At 33.3% G+C, this 27,331-nt stretch overlaps 1 protein-coding gene across 2 annotated transcripts in view; it reads right to left on the reverse strand.

Annotated features, from left to right (window-relative positions):
• Nucleotides 1–23,711, reverse strand: part of LOC123264256 (paired box protein Pax-6-like) — a 35,357-nt gene extending 11,646 nt beyond the window's left edge. Inside the window, exons 1-5 of one of the 2 annotated variants that reach the window (XM_044727450.1) lie at nt 22,783–23,711; nt 18,048–18,173; nt 9,688–9,853; nt 9,441–9,621; nt 4,937–5,207 (exon numbers count right to left, since the gene is read on the reverse strand). In XM_044727450.1, coding sequence (XP_044583385.1) covers nt 4,937–5,207; nt 9,441–9,621; nt 9,688–9,853; nt 18,048–18,060 — 631 coding nt within the window. In that variant the 5' untranslated portion in view covers nt 18,061–18,173; nt 22,783–23,711. The remainder of the gene's footprint in view (nt 1–4,936; nt 5,208–9,440; nt 9,622–9,687; nt 9,854–18,047; nt 18,174–22,782) is intronic. The other variant, XM_044727451.1, reaches the window with a different exon arrangement.
• Between the last annotated feature and the right edge of the window lie 3,620 nt (nt 23,712–27,331).

Below are 27,331 nucleotides of genomic sequence, written 5' to 3' on the forward strand. Positions count from 1 at the left end.
GTGGCTTAACCGCGAAATTTGAAATATTTAATATTGAGTTGTGCGGTTCCTTCCTTTCACTTGGAGCAATTAGCTGAAACTTTTCTGAGGCGATTAAACTTTGAAACTTGAAGTTAGATGGTCAGAGATTGGTCTAGATGATTTCTAGGTGCGAAGGCCAATAAATAAATATCGAGAGTTGGGATTAATTTCGCGGACAAAGGACGAACCCTAAGGCGAGTGCCCAGGAGGAGGTCGATTGTTGGGACAAAAGGTATGGAAGCAAGCAGGTGGAACGGTGTTTGTTTGCAGGGAATATACCTAAGACTCCACGGGAGGTCTTCAATCATCCCCCGTTACACCAATCCTTTTTTGTTCATAGACGATCGATACTTCAAGGCTAGATTACTTTGAATATCCTTGCTTTTCTAGTCACGTTTTCGAGCTCGATGCTGGAGGGATTAGTCCTGGATCAAAGCCAAATTCGCTTTGTTTTTTAGGATGATAGAAATTTAGGATTTAGAAAATTCGAGTGAAAAAAAGAAGAAGAAAGCAGTTGTGGGGGTTAGAAACTTTGTTATAGGCGGAAGATAATTTTAACGGGGACAATGGCCTAAATTTGGAAAATTTTGATGGCAGGGCTTGGAGATCTTTGTAAAAGTGCTAGTTTTTGTAAGACGATATTGAATAGTAAGGAAAAAATTGAAAGTTTTGATGAAAATCTAAAAAAACATCAAAATTTGCAATTCGGATTTCCGAATTTTTGACTGTAACTTTGGATCTAAAGGTTGGATTTTGAAATTTGTGATCGGATAGTAAAGTAGGAGTGAACGAGACATTGTTGGAAGATTTGCGATGATTAGAAGTTGAGTTAGAGGTTAGATTAGGTGAAAAAGTAGTCTAAAGATAGCTTTTATAGGAAAAATGGCCCAAATTTGGGGAAAATTGAAATTTTAACTATGGCAAAGCTTGGATATTTTGTGCAGAGGACTAGTTTTAGGAAAATATGAGGTAAAAGTACGTAAAAGAAGAATAGTCTTGATAAAAATAAAAAAAAAACGAATTTTGAAGAGTAAATTTGAAGATCCTGAATGTTAGGGTTTATGAATGTTAGGATGGGAAAAAGATCAAAACAACCATGAGGGCTGATGAGAGTAGAACCAGCTCGTGAGTTTCCGCTCGAAAAAAGTGGCGGGAATCGATCGAAACAAAGGAACGCGGCCTAGGGAGAGGGAAGTTATGATAAATAGGTGGAACTACTCTTGGAGCTCGCCTTGAGTTCGTATGTAAGTAAAGTAAAACCGCGATCTTTATCCATGTTGATCTCGCGGTCGGATAAACCCTAAGCGAAAGACAAAAGGTAGAGCTCTGATTGGCTGTAAGTTGTTGGTTAGACAAGCGAAGTCAGCTCTCGAGGGAATGTACCGAGGACGCACGCGAGTTATGCATGAGTTAAGCCTCAATACATGTTGATGGCTCGTGATGCCGCGGTTGGCTGCAATCGTAACTCGATACTTGCTGGGAGGTCACTGGAGATTGACGAGCGATAATTCTACTCGGTGTGACTGGACGCCAGCGAACGGTGATCCAGGATGACAGCCCACTGACCTGGGAATCCTGGTATGCTTTTATGACACTCGTACGAGAACCCAGAAGCATCTTCAATCTCGAATATGATCATCATCATTATCATTATTATGATCATGGTCATAATAATAATAATTATGATCATATTTATATTCTTGGTCATAACTATGGCTTAATAATGATCATTATGATGTTTATGACCATATGTGTGATCATAATTAGGATCACAATGAAGATCATAGTCGTAAATATCGTCAAAATGATTAATTGGTCATAAATATGATCATATTTATGATTATAATGATGGTCGTAATTATAAGAGTGGTCATAATTGTTATTATAATAATTAACAGGTAATAATTATTCTTATGATGATAATGATGATTTTGGTCACAAATATGGTCATAATAATTTTTATAATGACCATAATTATGGTCATAGGGATAATTATGATGACAAATATGGTCATAATAATGTTAATGACCATGAACATGGTCATAATACTCAAATAACCATAAATATGGTCATAATGATCATGATTATGGTCATTATAATCATAAATATGGTCATAATAGTGATGATCATGACTATGATCATGATTATGGTCATAATGATAATTCTCACCACAAATATGGTCATAATAATCTATATTATGACCATGAATATGGTCATAGTGATGATTATGGTCACAAATATGGTCATAGTGATGATTCTGGTCACACATGATTATGGTCATTATGATCATAACTATGGTCATAATAGTGATGATCATGACTATGATCATGATTATGGTCATAATGATGATTCTAACCACAAATATGGCCATAACAATTTATATTATCACCATAAATATGGTCACAATGATCATAATTATGGTCATAATCATCATAACTGTAATCATAATAGTGATGATCATGACCAAGGTCATAATAATCATGATTGTGGTCATAATGGTCATGATTATAGTCATAATAATCATGAATATGGGCATAATGATCATAATAATAATAATAATAATATCAATAATAATAATAATAATAATAATTTTCATAAATCGGTACCTTGTCGGCATTTTTACTGCAATGGCCTCACGATTGAGCTTAAGCATTGCGTATCTTTTGTTTAAAGTCATCATAAAAATCTAAAAATCAACCTTTTTCCACGATACAGCGTGTTGTATTTTGCTATTGTATCACCGAGCGCTGAGACCTCTATCAGGTTGCTGACAAAAAGACGTCGAGTCATTGTCATCGAGAAGAACAAACAGAGAAAACTTACAACAGAGAGTGACTAGACAATGCGTTTGTGAAAAAACGAGAGAATGTTCATATGTTTGATATATGCATACGAATTGTAAATATGAGGTAGAAAATTACTAGTGAACTGAGCCTACCCTGGATTGATAAAAATGAAGATCCATTTAATCATAGGTTCCGCTTTTGAAGGCCTTAAAGGCTACAATACCTGACCCAGAGGGACGCCATTGTTTCGGAGGCTTTTGTCGGCGACAATAAAGTGTCGATATTGATAATATCCAACCCTTTGCATCAGAGATATTATTGTTTGATGCTACGATGCAAAAATTTTATTTTTTATCAAGATTTTTATCATTTAGTAATCAGAAATTCATCGCTATTCAATATAAATTCTCTAAACAGCGTCGATATTAAATTTCAGGTTAAAAATATTACTATTAAGTCTCTAGATTGCAATATCATCAATAAAATATCGATAGAGTCCTTTGCTATTGATTTTTTGGGCAAACGTAGCGCTAAAATCAAGAATTTCATAACTTTTTCCCCTTAATACTATTCCTAACCCCTCCAATATCACTGTCCTCTCCTTTATGGTCACAAATATAGTCATAATAATGTTAATGATCATTAATGTGGGCATAATGATCAAATTACTGTAAATATGGTCACACTAGTCATAATTATGCCCATAATCATCATAAATATGGTCATAATGTGGTCACAATGATCATAATCATCATAACTATGGTCATAATCATGATGATGATGACCACAATCATAATTATTATGACTATGATCATAATTATTATGACTATGATCATACTTATTATGACTATGATCACAATTATTATGACTATGATCATAATTATTATGACTATGATCATAAATATGATCATAATCATCATAAATATGGTCAGAATAATAATTACAATCATGACCATGGTCATAATGATTATGATTATGGTCATAATAACCATGATTATGGCCATAATTATTATCATGATTATGGCCATAATTATCATTAATATGGTCACAATGATCATAATTATGGTCATAATCATCATAACTACGGATATAATCATGATGATTATGACCACGGTCATAATGATCACAATTATGTTTATAATTATCATAAATATGGCCATAGTATGGCAACAGTTATGATATGATCACAATGATCATAATTATGATTATAATCATCATTAATATGGTCATAATGATCACAATTATGTTTATAATTATCATAAATATGGCCATAGTATGGCAACAGTTATGATATGATCACAATGATCATAATTATGATTATAATCATCATTAATATGGTCACAATGATCATAATTATGATTATAATCATCATTAATATGGTCACAATTATCATAATTATGATCATTATCATCATAACTACGGTCATAATGATTATGATCATGACCACGATTATAATCATTATGACGATGATCATGACCACGATCATAATCATTATGACGATGATCATGACCACGATCATAATCATTATGACGATGATCATAAATATGATCATAATCACCATAAATATGGTCATAATATGGTCACAGTGATCATAAATATGATCATAATCACCATAAATATGGTCATAATAACGATGCTCATGACTGAGATCATAATGATCATGATTATGATCACAACTATGATCATTATAACAATAATGATCATGACTATGATCATAATAATAATAATCATAACTTTATTTCCTCAACACCATCCCTCACCCCTCCAAATCACTCTTATCGCCTCCCAATTTAAAATATCATCACCCTTCCCCTTGCTACCTGAAAATTCCTAAAATTCCAACCCTCAAAGCCCATAATAAAACTGTATCCCAACCGACCAAATTGATAATTCCATGTATCTTTCCCCGGGGGCTTCAGAAATAGCTATCCCATAAGCAACCCTCGGAAATAATCAAAGCCCGGGGGCTCGCGTGCGGTTGATCCTTTGAAACAGTAGCCTTGTCTTCGCCAGGCGTACCCGCAAGTGTTAAACAATCACAATCCCAATAAACATATAATTTTTCCCGGGGAATATCACCAAAAGCGTTTGATCTTAACAATTAGCACAAATTGGAATTAGCTACATACCTTTTTTCTGGAGGATATCCTGCTCGGGCGGTAGCGCGCAGTGGCTGGGGCTGATGCTGGGCTGGAGGGACGGAAAGGGACTGCCAGGTCCAGCAGGATACCAAGGATTGGGCCTGGGCCAGCTGCCCTGGCCATTAAGAAGCCTCAGTTTGTCGTAGACGCTGTCCGGCTGGCTGACTGGGACTCCAGGCTGATGATGCTGGTGGTGCTGCTGCTGGCGCTGCTCCTTCTGGGCGGCAAGGTTCCTCAGCACCCTGTTGATCGACGAGACCTGGAACAGAAGCATTCTGATGATTAGCAGAGTGTCAATCAATTAGCTGGATTGGATTGGATGATTTCCCTACGGAGCAAGATCATCAACTAATTGATGGAACTGGAGTGGGAGTAGCAGGAGTGGGGCTGAGCCCAACAATGGCTCCCAAGTGGGCCCTTTGGTGACATTCCGTGAGCCACTCAGCTTTTTCAAAGGCCTGACGTTGATGTGACTGATATTGTTCAGGTAATTGACAAGCTGAAGCTGGAGGACCCAAGCTAGATTTTTTTTAGATCGTCAACGGGAAATGACAGCTCTGCGGGCTTCAAGGACTCCCAGAGCCAATTCCAACGATTTTTATACGAGCAGACGTGAGTGTAACTAGATACTGCTCTCATGGGCACAACCAAGATTAATATATATCGATTAGCATTTACAGTAAGAGTATTTTATGTGATGCTTCAGTTGTTGTCATAATATTGCGCCAGACCGTGCAGCTACTTCCGGGGGTGGGTGACTTCCGTAGGGAGTTTACGGTGGATTAATATAAGTGTTTTTATAGCTGGGGTTTATTAAGAATAAGAGAAGTTAGGCACACACGTGCGGGAATTTATTCAAGCTGGATTGAGTTGTAATTTCGCGGAGATTATTCTGACACGTGGCAGGTAGGGAAACTTGAAGATTTATCGATTTTGGATCAACTATTAAATGTAACTTAATTTTTGGAAATTCCAATTTTCATTACAACTCCGACAAACTGTTTTTAGTATCGAAGAATTCGTAATCAATAACTTTCGGTTTTTTATATTCACCACTGATTCCTTTTTCGGTTTATTTTATAAGTATCTTAATCTTTTCGCTCAATTTTAAGTACAACCCTGAGAATATGCTAAAATAAAGCCTTGGTTTTTTTTCTTTAATAGTGCAAGCACGATAACTTGAAAAATAATTTATGGATTTTTTTTTAATTTCCGTGGAAGTTTGTTATTTTGGGTCCTTAAGGACCCTATTGAGTTTGAAGTTGATCGGCAAAGTAGTTTTTGAGAAAATCACAAAATAAAATGTGCCGCTAATTTTTGGATAACAAAAGCGGAACTTTTTAACTGGCGATAGCTTGGAAAATATTGAAGATAGAGAAAAATGTTTCAAACAAAAGTTGTTGCCCTTGAGGTTCCCTACAAAAAAGGTTGTTATAAATTTTCACCTCAGACCGATATTTTGCCCGAAAATCGTACTTAAAAAAAAATGGGCGAAAACATTCTCAAAACAAAATCGGCAAATTTCCTAATGAAAGTGACTAATCATCCAGGCTATGAAATATCGGTCATTAGAATTCCATCCTGTGGATCTACGCTCAGTTAGCTGTAAGGTTCTCAACCTTAATTGCTATAGACACTCATCAATCCTAAATGCCACCCTATGATTCTCAACAGAAGGGTAAAAATGAGAATCACTGGTAGCATCTGCGACATTTGTTGTTCTTGTCGGTAGATCTTCATAAACAAAATTTTTATCTAAATTCAGCTATGGAGGATAGGAGCAACCGCAACAATGGGTGATGGATAAAATGGATGGGCTTAGAAAGCCAAGGCGAGTGAATTGTTGGGTCTAAGCTCGAAAGGAAGCTGGGGTGGTTTTATCGGTGTGAGGACTCTATATACTCCTTAGTAAACTGGGTGTGGGTTGGAGACACCCGGGCATCCCATCATCCCACCGTCCCACCGTAAATCAATGCACCCCCAAGATATCCCAAGAAAGAGATGGACTTTCGTGAGCAGACCTTGGATTGACGAGGACAGAGTTTCTCTCCCTGAGAGTAAGGAGGGCGTTAGTAGACGTCCGGCTACTGCATTATGTATTTTCCAGCCTCTTTCATTCAGCTATCTCAACTTTTACTGGTCTAAGATCATTGTCTTTTTTTCGCTGCTTTAATCAGCGATCATGCCACCTCGACAATGCTGCCCCTCACTCTTCAAGGGCTGAATAAATCCATGGTGTCACTGCTTACAAAAAGTATGTCGTCATACCAAGGGTTTTACGCTAATGTTTGAAAAGCAATTTTCATTAGCGAAAATTTTATTTTCGCCCACTTTTTTTCTTTAAATACGATTTTGGTGAAAAATATCGGTCTGAGGTGAAAATTTATAGAAACCTTTTTTGTAAGGATCCTCAAGGGCAACAACTTTTGTTTAAAACATTTTTCTCTATTTTCAATATTTTCCAAGCTATCACCAGTTAAAAAGTTCCGTTTTTGATATCCAAAAATTAGCGGCACATTTTATTTTGCGATTTTCTCAAAAACTACTTTGCCGATCAACTTTAAACTCGATAGGGTCATAAGGACCCAAAATAACAAACTTTCACGAAAATTAAAAAATTCATCAATTATTTTCCAAGTTATCGTGTTTGCACTATTGAAAAACCAAAATCAATGAAAAATAAATTATCAAAGATTTGACAGCCACGTAAATACCGTTTAGCTTATAATTTTATCCTTAGCGATGTTATACGGATCACTAGTACCGAAAATGATCAAAATCCATCGATTAATTCAAGAGTTATCATCATAAATGTCTAAATACTGGAAAATTGTATTTTCGCCCATTTTTTTTCTTTAAATGCGATTTACGGGCTAAATATCGGTCTGAGGTGAAAATTTATAGAAACCTTTTTTGTAAGGATCCTCAAGGGCAACAACTTTTGTTTAAAACATTTTTCTCTATTTTCAATATTTTCCAAGCTATCACCAGTTAAAAAGTTCCGTTTTTGATATCCAAAAATTAGCGGCACATTTTATTTTGCGATTTTCTCAAAAACTACTTTGCCGATCAACTTCAAACTCAATAGGGTCCTTCAAGGCTCAAAATAATAAACTTCCACGGAAATGAAAAAAAATCCATAAATTATTTTCCAAGTTATCGTGTTTGCACTATTAAATAAAAAAATCAAATCAATGATAATTAAATTATCAAACATTTGACAACCACCTAAATACGTAGTAGCTCTGTCCTCTTTCAGCATAATGAAAAAGTGAAGATTACTCAGTATCAGAGCAAGCTCTTCTCGGAGCATTCAATTTTATGGCATTACAATAACGGGGGTAATGTCTAGAATAATGAAATTTCCCAACCTCTACCAGAAATATGTTTCATTTCGCGTTTTCTCATTTCGATTCTATTATAATTATTATTATTTTTATCTCATTCGCTTTCCGATTGAAAATATTCTCGAAATTCCAGAATCCAAACCAGAGGATGAGATTTGTAAGATGACCTCACAACTAACAAAGAGAGCTAGCTAAAGTTTTAAGCGGAAATGAGTAAAGGGTGTCGAAAAAGGATCAAAGGCGTCGTAATCCAACTGGAAGCTACTTGAGCGCGGCTTTTCCAACAATCTGTTTTGCGGTTAAGATTAACCATTTGTTAATGGCCCGTGTAATCGGTTTAAATCAAACCTATTGATATCTAGGCTTAGTTAAATCTTTAAGCTATTGATAAAAAAAAAAAGTATGTCTAGATTCTACGCGCTGGTTATTGTTTTTCATGTCAAAGATGGCGATTACAGAGCGTCGCCATTAGGCAAGAGGGTAAGAATTTAAGATACCCGGATTTTAGGGTAAGACTGAGGGGACGCAACCCTCTTACACTTTCAGCTAACCGTTTATTGGACGCATGCAAATATCCATGGCAACGGGTGCGTTACAAAAATACTCATGCATACCATTATCGTCGCGATTATCCCGGTAATGGTCCAGGTGAATTTCATTTCAAATTTACATCGAAATTATTGGTCTAGGATCAAAAACTTTCAAATCTTTTTTGTTTAAAATTTCAACAGCTACAACTCTTATTTCAAACATTTTTTCGGACTATTGATAGTTTAGGAGATATCGCGAGTTTAAAGGCGCGAAAACTTAGCGCTTAGGAAAAAATCAAAATTTGAGATTTTTTTGGAAACTGCTTTTTGGATTTTGTACCAAATTTATGGGGTCCTTTGGGGAGAGTATATAAAGCAGTTTTAGTGATAGTTATACGAATTAATTAATTAGTTTATGAGTTATAGTCATTAATAATGCATTTATAGGGAAAACGGTATTTTTTTTGAATTTTGGATCCGATTTAAGAGCAAACTATTTATCTAAACTAAAAATTCATAAGGACCTTTTTTGTAGAAGATCAAGAGATCTACAACTTTTGTCTCAAACATTTTTTCGTATCTCAAAATTTTAATTTTGGATTTTTTTTTACTTACGCTAGGAATGTTGTCGTTTGTGCAAACGCCTTCCTGAAGCAATCTATCCCGAATTTCCCAAGCAAATATCGAAGGACACTCGCTCTTATACAGAGAAATCTTCCCGACTACTTCCGCGGTTGCGACTCGCGGTTTACTGCCACCGATTGCTCGCGGACGGATGGACCCTGTCTCGTAGTATCTGAAACACGTAAATAATTTATAAATTATTAACATAGAAAGGGCTTGGAGAATTTTGTGGACTTACCTGCCGAGAATTTTGGACACGCAGCCATTGCTGACCTGGAGGATCCGCGAAATATCACAAGGACGGGCTCCTGAGTGAGCTAGCTCGACTATTTTCTGGCGGGTTGAGTCCGGCAGCGGTCGGCCTCCGACGAAGACGCCGCCCAGTTGATTCACTCCGCTGTGGCCTGAAATTTAATTTTTATTAATGCCAAATTTTTTTGGGTACTCTGCGATGTTGTAAACTTACTTTTATTCATAATCGAGACGAATATATTGATTAATTTACGAGTTATTGCGTTATTAGTAAGCTAATAGAGGAAACGATATTTTTTTGAGGTTTTGAATGCGATTTTTGAGAAAACCATTGGTTTAAATTAAAAAGTCAAAAGGACCTTTTTTGTAGAGGGTTAGGAGACCTACAACTTTTGTAGGAAACATTTTTTTCTATTTTAAATTTTTTAAAAACTACGAAAATATTTTTTTAAGAAGAAATTTCAAAATAAAGAAACCCACCCTTAAAAACAGCAAAAAGAAGTTAACTAAAATTTATAGGGTGTCAAAAAAATATGATAATTCATTTGGTAGGTTTCTTTCATCACAATAGCTTCGGTATTTTTCATCGGGTCGATTAACTGTCGCCCTCAACCTTTTTCTTGGCTCTTTTTCAGCCAGATAACTTTTACTCATTGTTCATTGTGTACGTGACACCCCGCGCTCATAAAAAATTCGGGAGATCTAATCTTGAGATCCAGAATTAGAATCAGAAAAATAAAAATAAACAGCTGAAGTTATTAACATGAGCTAAATTTTCAGAGGGGGGATATGTGTGTGTTCAATCGCCCGTGAAAAAAGAACGATAAATTGTTGTTCGGTAAAAATGACATCGATTTCTGTTGGGACGTGAATCATGTCACCTTTTTTGTCGCCCAAAAGTGTATTTATATTTATAATAAATACCCGAGTGTTAAATGCCCCGTTGAGGATTTTGAGAGCTGTTGATACTTTTATACACCTCGTTACAGTCCTCGAGGGCCCTTGAGCGGCTATTTTACCACCCAATAGACGAACAACTGATATCTAGGCCGTTTTTTATAAAAAAAATACCCTCTATGTAATGTTATAAAATATTATTTTATATATAACTAAAAATAAGGTGTAAAAAAATCTAATCGAGGTTGATTAAACTCGTTTCTCTGCATGAGATACTCCAGTATAAATAGCCTATCGATAAGGTTTTTTCTAGTAGATAAGAAAAACATTTTGCTTGCCGCCCCAATGACTATTTTTAGATTACAAGAAGGAAAATTTGCGCCATTTTGGAAATTTCTCAGTTATAGAGAAAACGATATTTTTTTTAATTTTGGACCCGATTTGCAAGCAAACTATTGGTTTAAATTAAAAAGCCATAAGGATCTTTCTTGTAGACGGTCAGAAGATTTAAAAATTTTGTTTCAAAATTTTTTGTTATTTCCAAAAAAAATTTTGATTTTCTGCAAATTTTAATTTGCCATTTTTTCGGAAATGATTTTGCCGATCAACTTTAAATTTTGTAGGGTCTTTGGGGACTTTGCGGACCTCTGCCAAGAATAAAAAGAATTCATTAATTAGTTTATGAGTTATCGTCATTAATAATGCAGTTATAGGGAAAACGACATTTTTTTTTAATTTTGGACCCGATTTTCCAGCAAACTATTGGTTTAAATTAAAAAATCATAAAGACCTTTTTTGTAGAGGGTCAGAAGATCTACAACTTTTGTTTCAAAATTTTCTTTTGTATCTTCAAATTTTTTTTTTTGGTTTGAACCAAAAAAAAATTTTAAATTCAAAAATGTTAAAAAAAAATGTTCTAATTGAGATTTCAGTAAAATGTAAGCTCTGATCCTTACCGGGAAGCAGAAAACAGTTATTAAGTAAAAAAGGAGGTCTGAATCGTAGCAGACACCCGCCGAGTGACATGACGAGGGTTTTATTGTTAATTTTAGTCACGATAGATCCACTCAACAAAACTACTCATCTCTGTTAGCTGGCTGACCAACCAGGTGAATGAATATCTCTGAAGCGCGGAAGCACTTGGATATTTTTTGTCCGTAATTCTCAAGTTGTTGAGCGATTTAAAAGAGAATTGACCGAACAGCGCTCAGTGAATGAACCAACAAAATCTTATGGAATCATAATAGTGATATTGTTAAGGCCGTGTTTTCAAAATGGATTGGTATGTCTATAGATCCAGACATTGTTGGGGTGTGTGTCTGACCGGGATTACAATAACCGAATATTTGTTGCTGTTTGTATCCAATTCACCGCTTTGACCTTTTTCTCTTGTTAGCTTCTTTAGGTTCAGCGGGGGGACCATTATGGAGATCTATTTGCTTCAATGTTTAACTATATTAATTTTTATGATACATAATAAAGTTTTGAGTTTTTGAGAAATTCGCTAAATTTGCAAAAATCCCAATTCTCATTAAATTTATAAAAATTCCAACTTTTTAAATATTGATCTTAGAGAAAAATGTTTCTTACAAAAATTGTAGGCCTTCTAATATCCTATAAAAAAGATTCTTGTGACTTTTTAGATCAGACCAATAGTTTCTTCAAAAATCGCATTCAAAACCTTCAAAAAAATATCGTTTTCCCTATAACCATATAAATAACGCAATAACTCGTAAATTAATCAATAGATTCGTCTCGATTATGAATAAAATTAAGCCTACAATATCGCAAAGGACCCAAAAAAATTTGGCAAATATAGTTTTGAGTTTTTGAGAAATTTGCTAAATTCGCAAAAATGCCAATTTTCATTAAATCTATAAAAGTTTCAACTTTTTAAATATTGATCTTAGAGAAAAATGTTTTCTATAAAAATTGTAGGCCTTTTGATTTCCTACAAAAAAGATTCTTGTGACTTTTTAGATCAGACCAATAGTTTCTTCAAAAATCGCATTCAAAACCATCAAAAAAATATCGTTTTCCCTATAATCATATAAGTAACGCGATAATTCGTAAATTAATCAATAAATTCGTCTCGATTATGAATAATTTAAGCTTATAACATCGCTGAGGACCCAAAAAAATTTGGCAAAAATAAAAATTAAATTTCAGGCCATTCCTAGTTCCTAAACGAGATCTTTGAGAAGGGACACTTGTAGGAACTCAAACAATCGGAAATTTTCCTCGTAAAACGTCACGTTGTCTAATCATCAGCCGCGTAATCACTGTAAAAAAGTAACTCAACTTTTAATCTCCTGGTCTGAGATAAATATTCCATCTCTCGGAAAAATAGTTGTAAGAATGGCATAATGTGCTTGAGGGAGAGGGACTGTATGGACAGACCTTTTCCACGTAGCTTACCCGTAGAAGCGGCTCTGACAGATCCGTTGGCGTGGAATAACGCGTTTACGAGCTCTTTGTCCGGTCCGCTTTAGAGACCACGTCCGCCGCCTCTGCCGCTGCTGTTGCTGCCAGTTTGCCAACCCCAGTCTTAACAGTATGTGTACTTACACTTTAGACATAACGTGTACACACATAAACGTCCGATCCCAAGTTATGCCAGCTTGGATACTAATTTAATTCTATTCTCAAATACCTGCGACGCTTAACGATTGTTTACCGATAAACATCTTTGTCATCCTTTGTATTGTTTCTCATCTTACTGAAGGCTCAATTAGAATCTTCTTGGAAAAGTCTTTCTAATTTTTAATTCATGCCAAATTTTATAGGGTCCTAAGTGATGTTTTGAAGCTTATTTTTACCGAATAATTCACAAATTATCATTATAAATGTCTAAATAGCGGAAAATTGTATTTTTGCCCATTTTTTTCTTTAAATGCGATTTACGGGCTAAATATCGGTCTGAGGTGAAAATTTATAGGAACCTATTTTGTAGGAAATTTAAAGGGCAACAATTTTAGTTTTAAACATTTTTCTCTATCTTCAATATTTTCCAAGCTATCGCCAGTTAAAAAGTTCCGTTTTTGATATCCAAAAATTAGCGGCACATTTTATTTTGCGATTTTCTCAAAAACTACTTTGACGATCAACTTTAAACTCAATAGGGTCCTTTAAGACCCAAAATAAAATACTTCCACGGAAATTAAAAAAAATCCATAAATTATTTTCCAAGTTATCGTGTTTGCACTATTGAAAAAAAAATCAATAATAATTAAACTATCAAAGATTTGACAACCTAAATACTTTTTAGCTATTTTCAAGTAACTAAAAATTTTTATCCATAGGTCCCAAAAAAATCAAATCCGTTGGCAAAAAAAATCAGCGCAACAAAATATTGTGACAAATGATGGATTTAGTTCCGAGATTACACAAATAGTTGAGGGGTAAAAGTACAACTGTCGGTCTAATTTTCCCCTACAAATAGTAGCCGAAGATTACATCGATCTTATTGTAATAATGGATGTTGCATTTTCAATAGCGCAACCCCCTATAGGGTAAATATTTCTCGTGATTTTAGATATCTTTATTTAGCAGTCGAATTCGACATCGCTATCCCCTCTTAAAAGAAAAAAAAAACATTTATTTTCCCATGATAGCTGTTTTAATTACTGAGTTGTCCTGCGGAGTTTAATATTTGTGGGCCTAATTCGGGCCCATGGGAACCGAGTCCCAATACTGAGGTAAGAATAGCCAGTCTACAAACCTAGACTGGATGCATTACTTTGGGCCTGGACATCCCCGCAGCGCGGCCACAATGACACTAGGACTTTAGCATTGTAAAGCGCACCTTGTGATCGCTTATATGAGATTGTACCTTTATTAATGTATATAACAACCCCGACAAACTGTTTTCATTGTCGAGGAACTCGTAAACAATAATTTTCGGTTTTTTATATTCAACCACTGATTCCTTTTTCGGTTTATTTTATAAGTATCTTACTCTTTTCGCTCAATTTTAAGTACAACCCTGAGAATTTGCTAAAATAAAACCTTAGTGTTTTTTTTCAATAGTGCGAGCACAATAACTTGGAAAATAATTTATGGATTTTTTTAAAATTCCGTGGAAGTTTGTTATTTTGGGTCCTAAAGGACCCTATTGAGTTTGAAGTTGATCGGCAAAGTAGTTTTTGAGAAAATCGCAAAATAAAATGTGCCGCTAATTTTTGGATATCAAAAACGGAACTTTTTAACTGGCGATAGCTTGGAAAATATTGAAAATAGAGAAAAATGTTTTAAACAAAAGTTTTTGCCCTTGAGAATCCTTACAAAAAAGGTTTCTATAAATTTTCACCTCAGACCGATATTTAGCCCGTAAATCGCATTTAAAGAAAAAAAATGGGCGAAAATACAATTTTCCAGTATTTAGACATTTATGATGATAACTCTTGAATTAATTGACCAACAGGATATTGATAATTTTCGGTACTATTGATCAAATCAGAAGATTAGTTTTCGAAAAAATTAAATAAAAAAGGAGTTTACAAGAAAGCAGAGTGTATCTTTCCTTTGGTTGTAAAACACAGATAAAATTAAAGGAAAAAGGTGGATGTATCGAAACTGTTTTTTGTTTTAAAACGTTGTCTTGGTAAACGTGTCTTGAACATCCCTTCTGTACTATATACTATGTATGCAAGACTCTGGCTCACGAGGGGCATGAAAAGAGGCACGAGGTGCCCGGGGGAGCGTCGGAGGACGAGGATGAGGCGTTCTGTTTGAAGAGGAAATTTTACAGTCGGATGCACCACCGATTCCGGGAGAGCGAGCCGGCGACTCTCTTTCTCTCCAGATCCGTATCTTTTAAAAAATAAATATAAAACAAAAAATGAAAACGTTAAAAAATTCCTCATCATCGAATCAATACCACGAAACAAAGCGATAAAATTCTACAAGACGGCCATGCTTTTGGACGCTTTATATTTTTTAGAGTCCTTGCAAATGTGTACTTTCATCACAATTTATGATAATCTAATTATTAGACGAGTTATCGATGTCTAAATACCGGAAAATCGTATTTTCGCCCATTATTTTATTTTAAATGCAATTTGCGAGTAAAATATTGATCTGAGGTGAAAATTATAAGAACCCTTTTTGTAGGGAATCTGAAGGGCAACAACTTTTGTTCAAAACATTTTTCTCTATCTTCAATATTTTCCAAGTTATCGCCAGTTCAAAAGTTCCGTTTTTGATATCCAAAAATTAGCGGCACATTTTATTTTTCGATTTTCTCAAAAACTACTTTGCCGATCAACTTCAAACTCAATAGGATCCTTCAGGGCCCAAAATAATAAACTTCCACGGAAATTAAACAAAATCCATAAATTAGTTTCCAAGTTATCGTGCTTGCACTATTGAAGAAAAAAAAACCAAGGCTTTATTTTAGCAAATTCTCAGGGTTGTACTTCAAATTGAGCGAAAACTTTTTTTTGTACATAAAATTGTTTACGAGATATCTCAATTTAATAGCCGCAATAAATTAAACCTAAAATGCGCAATTGTGGATAAATCAAAATTTGTGATTATTTTGAAAACTGTCTTTTGGATTTTGTACCAAATTTACAGGGCCCTTTGTACCTTGGTATAGATTACTTCTACCGAGAATTAAAAAAATCCATTAATTATTTTACGAGTTATCGGCGTTATTAATAAGCTCATAGAGAAAACGATATTTTTTTGAAGGTTTTGAATGCGATTTCTGAAGAAACTATTAGTTTGGGATAAAAATTCATTAGGACCTTTTTGTAGGGAATTAAGAGGCCTACAATTTTTGTAGGAAACATTTTTTTGTAAATTCAATTTCAAAAAATTCCATATTTTAAAGTAAAAAAATTTTCTCGCCGGAAAATTAAGAATTAATTGAATAAGAGGCAAGAGAGCGACTAGATCAAAAGGGCCTTGCAGACGAAAATTTCTTATCATGTCTGCGACACTTTGGCTGTCTTTAATGTTCTCCTCGAGTTCCTTGTACTTGTATATGTTTATATATACCCTTTTTTTTGAACCCCTATGGAGTTTGCTGGTAAGCTCTAAAGAGTGTTTTTCGCGGCGACTTTTAACGAGTAAAAGTATAAAATAGTCTCACGTTAAATATATATGTATTTAGTTGTGAGCGTGTGTAAGGGTGAGGGTAAGCAAAAGAGAATGGGGGTGCGACGCTCTGAAGCATAAGACGCCGACGTTCTTTAGTCAGGGGGTTACTACTCTCTATATCATTCGGTATTCAAAAACGATCAATGCCCTGAGATTTTATCTTCCACGATATTAAATTTTCTATTTTAAATTTACAAAATTCCTGATTGCAGAATTTTTCAAAAAAATTACATTTTTTTAGATCATTTCTAATTTTTGATATTTTTAACAAAAATATAGGTTATACACAAAAAATGTAAAAATGTTTTTTGTAGGGAATTTCAAGAGCTATATCTTTTGTTTAAAACATTTTTTTATATCTTCAATAGTTAACTCAAAATCTCGAGTTGAAATATGCAAAAAAAAAACCAAAAAAAATCAAAATTTGTGATTATTTTGAAAACTGTCTTTTGGATTTTGTACCAAATTTATGGGGCCCTTTGCATTTTGGTATAGATTAATTCTACCAAAAATTTTAAAAATCCATTAATTATTTTACGAGTTATCGGGGTTATTAACTAGCTTATACACTGAAAAAAAAATTTTTTTCCACCTAGAATACTAAATTTTTTATTGAGTTTTCTTGATATAAAAAAACTGGTATTCTTAACCTTAAAATACCACGCTTTATTTATAAGGCTAGTTTTTTGACAGTGAGAAAACGGTATTCTTATAGTTAAAAAACTTTCGTATTTTAACCATAAGAATACCAGTTTTTTAACCATAAGGAAACATTTCCTTGGTAAAAAAAAACTTTTTTTTCAGTGTGGAGAAAGCGACATTTTTTTGAGGGTTTTGAATGCGATTTTTGAAGAAACTATTAGTCTGGGATAAAAAGTCATAAGAACCTTTTCTGCAGAGAATCTGAAGACCAACAACTTTTGTAGGAAACATTTTTTTTCTATCTTCAAATTTTTGAAGCTCCGAAAATTGCGAAAAATTATATTTTTTCAGTTTTTAGGCTTTTAACGCGATTTGCACGCAAACTAAAGGTCTGAAGTGAAAAGTCAGATACTTATTTAGTAGAAAACTTTCCGGGCTTTAAGATTCAGTAATAAAATTTCAGAAAATATTTTGTTTTAAGGGAGGAAAAAATTTTTGAAGATTTAAAAATGGAGAAAAATTGGATTTTTTGAGTTTTTGAGCTTTTAACGCAATTTGCACGCGATTTAATTGTCTAGGGGGAGAAGTTTGATGATTTTTTTGTAGGAAATATTCTAAGCTTTAAGATTCAGTAATAAAATTTCATAAAATATTTTGTTTTAAGGGAGTTAGAGGGAAAAAATATAAAAAAAAGTGTCATACCTTTGTGTGCCATATCGTCAGCGGTAACAGAGGCCAAAAGGCCGGTGGCGCCCGGCCATGGAGCGACCGCAGCGCTAAGTTGCTGCGAAGGCAGAATCTTCGGGCCTTTATAACGTCTTATAATATCTGCGCAAAAGATTAGCATACATAAATAATAACCGAAAATTACACAATAATTCGTTATCAAATTCAAAATCAGGTCAGGTAAATTTCTTTAGTTGGTTTTAATAATTCTATAAAAGTAATTTAATGCAGATTCGAAATATTTTCGCCAACTGCGTCAACAGTATATGTACACGACCGAACAAATCTTGCGTAACGCTCGACATTTAGAGCAAGTTCAACGAACTTATTTGCTGAAAAAACAAACCCAAAACTTTATTTGTTGTATCCCCTGCTAATTAAAGAAATAATTTTTATTTATTTTGTTTCAAAGATGAGATTGTTTTCAAGTGTCGCAATTTACCCCATTAACTCAATGTAAAATATATATATTTGTATATTTGTGTAGATGTGTTTACAAACGTGCTCCCTTTTAATGCACCACAGCACCTTCATTGATACTCTTTCACAACATTCTCTAGTATGCTACATGCCATGGATTTCCGACTCCGACCGAGTGCGATAATTAGTCATAAGAGTGTCTCAATATAAATTTTATTGTCGTGAATTATTTCATCATACTCTTTTCTTATCACCAAAATCAATACCTTAATTCATATTATATTTTTATTCTTTTATAATAAAATATTTAACTTGTCGGTTTGAGATTTTTCAAGGATTTTATCGGCTTATTGCGAAATATTTCGTTAAATGTAATATTTAAAAAAAAAATTTTAGGGAAGCTATTTTTCTATGCTGGAAAATTATAAATTAATTTTCCGAAAAATATTCCTAATTTTTTTAATATGAAATTATTAGGAATTTTTATATTGAAAGAAACTATTAGGAATGTTCATGTAGAGAAAAACTACCGAGAATTTTCCTATTGAAAAAAATTATTAGGAATTTTCTTATTGAAAGAATCTACTAGGAATTTTCATGTAATAAAACTAGTAGGAGTTTTTCTATTGAGGAAAAACTACTAGAAGTTTTCCTAATGAAGGAAACTACTAGGAATTTTCTTATTAAAAGATACTATTAGGAATTTTCATGTAAAATAATTATTAAGAATTTTTCTATTGAAGAAAACTACTAGGATTTTTCATGTAAAAAATCACTAAGGATTTTGCTATTGAAGAAAATTGCTGGGAATTTTCTTATTGAAAGAAACTACTAGGAATTTTTATGTAAAGGAAAATTACTAAGAATTTTCCTAATGAAGGAAACTGCTAGGAATTTTCATGTAAAAAATTTACTAGGGATTTTCCTATTAAATAAAAACTATTAGGAATATCCCTATTGAAGAAAACTACTAGGAATTATTATGGAAAGAAAAAATACTAGAAATTTTCTTGTAAAAAAATCACTAGGGATTTTCCTATTAAATAAAAACTACTAGGAATTTCCTTATTGAAGAAAACTACTAGGAATTTTCATGGAAAGAAAAATTACTAGGAATTTTTATGTAAAGAAAAACTACTAGTCATTTTCCTCGAAATGAAAAACGAAAATATATTTTCCCTAGTAAAAACTACTAGTCATTTTTCTAATAAATGAAACTACTAGGCATTTTCTTTCAATAGAAAAACAATTCCTTATTTTCCTATAGAAAGAAACTACTCTGCATTTTCCGATAAAAAAATTACTAGTTACTTGCCTTGAAAGAAAAACTATTAGTTATTTTCTTTTCAAAGGAAAACTACCCATTTTCCTTTAAAGAAAACTACAAAATGTGTTCCTCAATGAAAAACTACTACTTATTTTCTTATTTAAATCATCAACTGTATATTTTTTTATGAATTAAACTACAGAAAATTTTCTTTTGAAGAAAAACTAATAGTCATTTTCCTATCAAGAAAAACAACCCATTTTCCGAATTTTTCTCATAAGAAAAACTACTAGTAATTTTCCTACCAAAAAAAATACTACCGAGCAAAAAAAATACTAGTAGTTTTTTTTAGGAAAAATTTAATTAAAAGAAAAACTACTAGTATTTTTCCTACCAAAAAAAACTACTAGTAATTTTCCTTTAAATGCAAATTGCTAATAATTTTCTCTTAAAAGAAAAACTACTAGTAATTTTCCTTCAAATGCAAGCTACTAGTAATTTTCCCTTAAAAAAAACTATTAGTAATTTTCCGAGCAAAAAACATACTAGTAATTTTCCTACCAAAAAAAATACTAGTAAATTTCCGTAAAAAGAAAAACTACTAGTAATTTTCCCTCAAATACAAGTTACTAGTAATTTTCTTCTAAAAGAAAAACTACTAGTAATTTTCCTACCAAAAAAATACTAGTAATTTTCTCTCAAAGAAAAACTACTAGAAATTTCCCTTAAAAAAAAACTACTAGGAATTTTCCGTGCAAAAAAATATACTAGTAATTTTCCTTTAAATGCAAATTACTAGTAATTTTTTCCTAAAAAAAAAATTGCTAGTAAGTTTTCTTAAATGGAAAACTACTAGTAATTTTCCAACCAAAAAAAAAATACTAGTAATTTTTCCTAAAAGAAAAACTAAAAATTTTCCTACCCAAATTTTTTTTTTAAACTTGCACTTTTTATTCCACCTAAAAAAACTGATCCTTAAAAAATTTTCCCGTCAATATAAGCCCGGAAAATCGATTACCCGTAAAACTTTCTCTGAAAACAAAGCCTTGAAGGCGGCAAACACGTTATTCCCTCTAACACACCCCGTAAATAGGCTGGAAGACAAATAAGAGTGCAGGTAGTTGAGTGTAAGTCTCATCGACAATTACAGAGGAACAACAAGAGTCTACAAGCTACAAGCTACAAGCTACTGAAACCCGTTAATTACGCCCTTCCTTTCGATCTACATTATCCAAAAGGGTGTACAATGTTTTGCAATTCTCAGATAAAAGACCACCCTTGAGTGTGTCGAAAAATTAGTATAGTAGGCACTTAATTACCGCGATTAATTTCCGGTGAATGACGAATGTTCCAGTTGGGAGGTGTAGCTTTTTGTTCGTAGGCTGGAGGAAGAAAGGGTAGATGAGGAAAATAGAATTTAAAATCAAATGAAAAGGGATATGTGTTAAATCGAGTCTTGTAAACAGGGATCCTGTTTGCGCTCACTCGAGCATAATCCCGTGGTAATCCTCTCTGGTTAGTATACATGCCAAACACTCACTCTGCCGGGATTTATTAATGTTACTGTTGTCATGTTCAATGCTAATATTAATAATAACGATGCTATTTTTTTTTCTTCGAAAAAAAAATTTTCTTAGGAATTTTTTGAAAAAAAATTCAAAAAGGTATTTCTAGATAGATAATTAAGAAATGACCTTGTATCTCGTGAAATATTGACATTTTTAATGAAATAAGCTCATCCTGATGTTACACTCATCAAGACCTTTCATTTGAGTACCCACATCAATTTTTCATATATTTTATATATTTATATACATTACATATATGTATATATGAAAAATATATCAAAAATCCGCGTGGATACTCAAATGAAAGCTCTTGATGAGTGTAACATCAGGATGAGCTTATATTTGTGATATATATGTTATATATAAAAAATACATGAAAAATTGATGTGGGTACTCAAATTAAAGCTCTTGATGAGAGTTACATCAAAATGAGCTTATATCTTGTGAACTATTGATATTTTAGACGATATAAGCTCATCCTGATGTTACACTCATCAAGACCTTTCATTTGAGTACCCACATCAATTTTTTATATATATTATATATTTATATATATTTATATAATATGTATATAATATATATATATATATGAAAAATATATCAAAAACTGATATGGGTACTCAAATGAAAGCTCTGAATGAGTATAACATCAGGATGAGCTTATATTTTTGATATATCTGTTATATATATGTATATATCAAAAATATATAAAAAATTGATGAGTGTAAGATCAGAATGAGCTTATATCGTGAACTATTAATATTTTGGACGATATAAGCTCATCCTGATGTTATACTTATCAAGACCTTTCATTTGAATACCCACATCAATTTTTCATATATTTTATATATTTATATATATTATATATATGTATATATGAAAAATATATCAAAAATGCATGTGGGTACTCAAATGAAAGCTCTTGATGAGTGTAACATCAGGATGAGCTTATATTTTTTATATATATATATATATATATATATATATATATATATATATATGTAAATATCAAAAATATATGAAAAATTGATGTGTAAGATCAGAATAAACTTATATCTTTTGAACTTTTAATATTTTGGACTATATAAGCTCATCTTGACGTTATATTCATCAAGACCTTTTATTTGAGTACCCACATCAATTTTTCATACATTTTATATATTTATATATATCATATATATGTATATATGAAAAATATATCAAAAATGCATGTGGGTACTCAAATGAAAGCTCTTGATGAGTGTAACATCAAGATGAGATTATATTTTTGATATATATGTTATATATATGAATATATAAAAAATATATGAAAAATTGATGTGGGTACTCAAATGAAAGCTCTTGATGAGTGTAACATCAGGATGAGCTTACATCGTTAAAAACTTTAATAGTCAAGGAAATAAAGCTAAAAAAATTTACCTTCAGAATTAAAATTTGATTTAAAAAATTAACTTACCAATCCTGTAACTCCGTGTCGAAAAAAAAGATCCAAAATCACAAAACCACTGAACGTGAGATCACAACTTCAAACTTAGGCACCAAAAATTAAAAAAAACCACTAAAGCTACCTAGTAGGTTAAAAAATAAAAAAAATCCCGGAGCCGCGTCCGTAGAAATGATCACGAGCGTGAGCACCGTCGGGAGCGGAGTCGCGTGTCGTTTTGGCGCGTACACATCGGGATTATGACTCGCGAGTAAACTAAACTTGAATTCTCCCCCCTCCAGGTTGTAACACATGAGACACGAGGCTTGTGCATCTTCTCTCTCTGTGGATAGTAGTGGGGTGTGGAGAGCAGCTAGCGCGCCAATGAGAGCCGCAGCGCGGCTCCCTCCAGCGCAAAGAGGCGGTCCCCCCTCCCAAGTCGCCTTGAGTCGTGACATCATCGATTGTGAATGGCTAGAATGGTTATTCGTGCGGAAGCGACTCTCGGGGGCGCTCGTTCCGCGGGATAGTGTGAGTGTGTATATGTATATAAATATTGCAGGGACGACAGCAGTGTTGGGGCGAAGGGAACTCTGGAGTAAGGGTCGGAGCGTCGAGAAGTTCGCAAGCGCAACAGAATTATTGCTCAAGTTATATGTTGTTATATTAAGAAATACATTTATTTTAACTACCCCGAGCTGTTCCTACTACCAACTACTAGTTTTACTTTGTCATTGTCTTAACGGGATTTATTTATCTACTTGTTGATATTTGTTTATAGAGCCCGCTGCTGATGATGCTGGATTAGATTCTTAAGTTAGAAATCTTTCAAAAGGAAAAAGGTGAGAGCAGAGGTTCTTATAGAATTTATCGAGAAATTGGTTCCCAAGTTTGGAACTTTGGTTCTTGGGTGGAACAGAAGGTGCGTACTGAATTTGAAGTTAATCTGATGATAAGATCCCTAGAAAATGCAAAAATTGAAGTTCTAGAATGATTCTCATGAATTCGCGATTTTTTGATGGTAGTTTTCAAGAAAACTACTTCATAGATTGGTTAATAAGTTTAGAATTTTGGTTCACTTATGGAACAGAAGGTATATACTAAATTTGAAGTCAATCTGATGATTAGATCTTTAGAAAATGCAAAAATTGAAGTTCTAGAATGATTCTCATGAAAATTGTTAATTTTTAATGGTAAATTTCTAGGAAACTACTTTATAGATCAGTTTCAAAGTTTGTAATTTTGGTTCTTAAGTGGAACGGAAGGTATGTCTTGAATTTGAAGTTGATCGGATGATTAGATCCCCAGGAAATGCAAAAATTAAAGTTCTAGAATGATTCTCATGAATTTGCGATTTTTTGATGGTAGTTTGCTAAAAAACTACTTTATAGACTGGCTTCTAAGTTCTGAAGTTTGGTTCTTAGGTGGAACAGAAGGTATGTACTTAATTTGAAGTCAGTCTGATGATTAGATCCTTAGAAAATGCAAAAATTGAAGTTCTACAATGATACCCGTAAATTGGGAATTTTTAATGGTAGTTTTCTAGAAAACTACTCTATAGATTGGTTTCTAAGTTTGTAATTCTGGTTCTTAAGTGGAACGGAAGGTATGTATTGAATTTGAAGTTGATCTGATGATTAGATCCTTAGAAAATGCAAAAATTGAAGTTCTAGAATGATTCGCATTAATTGTGAATTTTTAAAAGTAGTTTTCTAGGAAACTACTTGATAGATCAGTTCTAAAGCTTAGAAGTTTAGTTCTTAGGTGGAACAGAAGGTATGTCCTGAATTTGAAGTCCATCTGATGATTAGATCCTTAGAAAATGCAAAAATTGAAGTTCTAGAATGATTCTCATGAATTTGCGATTTTTTAATAGTAGTTTCCTAGGAAACTACTTAATAGATCAATTTCAAAGTCTAGAACTTTGGTTCTTAGGTGGTACAGAAGGTATATACTGAATTTAAAGTCAATCTGATAATTAGATCCCCAAAAAATGCAAAAATTGAAGTTCCAGAATGATTCCCATCAAAATAGCGATTTTTCAACAGCCATTTTCTAGCAAACTACTCGAAGGATCAGTTCCAAACTTTGGAACTCTCTTTCTTATGTGTATCAGAAGATCCAGGTCAATTTAGAACCTAATCCTTAGCTTAGTTCCTTAAAAACCTTCAAAAATTCCAATTCTAGAAAGCTATCCTTCAAAACTGTCATTTTTGACCACCGATTTTCTCGGAAACCACTGGACGGATTAATTCCAAACTTCGGAACTTCCTTTCTTGAGTCCAACAGATAGTATCTTCCAAATTTGAAGCCAATCTGCTTAGTAGTACCTTAAAAACCTCCAAAAATTCCAATTCTAGAATACCTTCGGATTTTCAGACTTGTGATTTTCTCGGGAACTTCTAAAAATATTAATTCTAAATTTTTTAAACCTAATGTGCAGTTCCTTAAAAATCCTTTTCCATTACCTTCAAAAACAAAGTAAGCCCCTATAATTGGCGTTTATTTCCTTTCATCTACGCGCTATCTAGTCACGCGTTTCTTCACTAAGGGTGACGAACTACGGTAGAGTGCTTCTGAGTCACCCTCACCCCCTCCAAGTGTCACCCATTTAAAAATATCAAAATAATAACCATATTTCCGAAAAGTAAAGTTGCTTTTCTCTCCCCCCCCCACCCTTTATCTTTATTTTATTTTCTTTTTATCTGTCTCTATCTCTATCTCGGCTTTAGGGTACTCACGCTGTGGAAGTAACGCGTTTCGATTTTGCATTAGCTCACCAACGCGTAAATCCAGCCAAGGTCAAGTCACCTTACGTATATATAGGCTTTGCTAAAAAAAAAAAAAAAAAAAACTATCTTATCAACTTTTAGGCCACTAGTGATTATCAAAGTCTGGTTATTATGTAAAACAATTGCGTAATGCAAATAGTAAATGTTAAATTATGTCAAACTTTACACAGTTGTGTAAATCACCATAAATAATTCAATTTTTATTATTCTAAAAAAAAACTGTTTATTTTTTTAGGTTAATTCGTGTTATTTTATCGCTAAAATTATTTAGAACTACCTAAAAAAATACATAGATAACTAGCTAAAAAATTAATAAGCAGGCGTGGCTTGTAAAAAGTGGGCGGGCGCTAAGCCCCGCCTCTGCATTCTCATTGGCGCTTCCCCCCGCTTGGAGGGAGCGGTGGGGGGCTGTGACGTCACTCGTGCAACAGGCGGCCAAACATCAAAAGTATTTTGTATATATCTCATGTATGTGTTTGAGATAAATTTGTGGGGGTGATGAGGACTAATTGATAACCTGATGACGCAGCGATTGTCAAGGTGTAACAGTAATGGCGCGTTAAGAGGTGATAGGTAGCGCTGCTGACTAAAGCCGATAAATTTGGAGGTTAACTGCTGGATTAGGGGTGATTTGTTTAGCTTTCTTTTTACAGAGGGAGATTCCGGAGAGAATTCTGAGGTAGCAGGATTTTTTTCGGAGAAAAAAGAACGATTTTTGAGGTTTTAAAGCTTTGGGGGTGTGAAGACTGCAATTCACTTACCGATATTTTTGAAAAGTGCCGATCTTTTAGGAGATTCAAGGCCAGAGGGGTCACTGTAAACGATCTAGCGAAAAAAAAGCGCCGATTTCTATATCAGATCGGTAACTAACCAGTTTTTTTGGATCAGTAGTACTTTTAGGGTTTTGGAGGGGGATTCTGGGGCAATGGTTAGTTACGGGAAAATTGTAAGAGACCTTTTTTGTTGAAAAGGAAATTTCCTACAACTTTTGTTCAAAACTTATTTTTGTATTTTCAATGATTTATAACTTATCGGCGTTTGAAGTTTTTAAAATGATCCAGAATTTACAAGTCTTATACCGATATTTTTTAAAACTGCCGATCTTTTGGTACATTAAGGTCCAGAGTGGTTAATAGAACTGATTTATCGAGAAAAAAGTGCCGATTTCTATATCAGATCGATAGTTACAACCGATTTTGTAGAATAATGATGTAAAAATGCATTATCGAAAATTTTTATGAGTTATGATGAATCGGCATTGAATTTATATGACAAATCGGTGTGATAAATGGAAAAATCTGAAGTTAGAGGGAATATTAATAAATTGTTACGGTTCTATTCCAAAAATCCAACGGTTGTACGAGGTAGTATTGTTATTATTGTGAATGGGAATATATATATATATATATATATATATATATATATATATATATATATATATATATATATATATATAAGAGCGAAGCTGGTGTCCCCTGGCCCTTGTATATTGGTATCGATATAATGCCAGAGAAGAAGAAAGGAGGGAAAAGGGACGGAGGGTCTCAGTCAGGTCAAGTGTGCAGACACTAATCATGTTTCCTGGTCAGAATATAAGTGTCAATGTTTAATATTATAATGGACAATAATGCTCGACAGATGTTTACGTTTTAGTTCACTTTTATCGAAACGTTTACAAATTTTTTTGTATATTTTGAGGAACTAAAAGAGAAGTATATTAATTTTAGAACGCTTTAAGAAAATAAATTTATGACGAAAATGAATTTTACCTTTTCGAGTAGATTTAAGCA

Source organism: Cotesia glomerata, linkage group LG4 (genome assembly GCF_020080835.1).
Source record: "Cotesia glomerata isolate CgM1 linkage group LG4, MPM_Cglom_v2.3, whole genome shotgun sequence".
In the NCBI taxonomy this organism is placed as follows: domain Eukaryota; kingdom Metazoa; phylum Arthropoda; class Insecta; order Hymenoptera; family Braconidae; genus Cotesia; species Cotesia glomerata.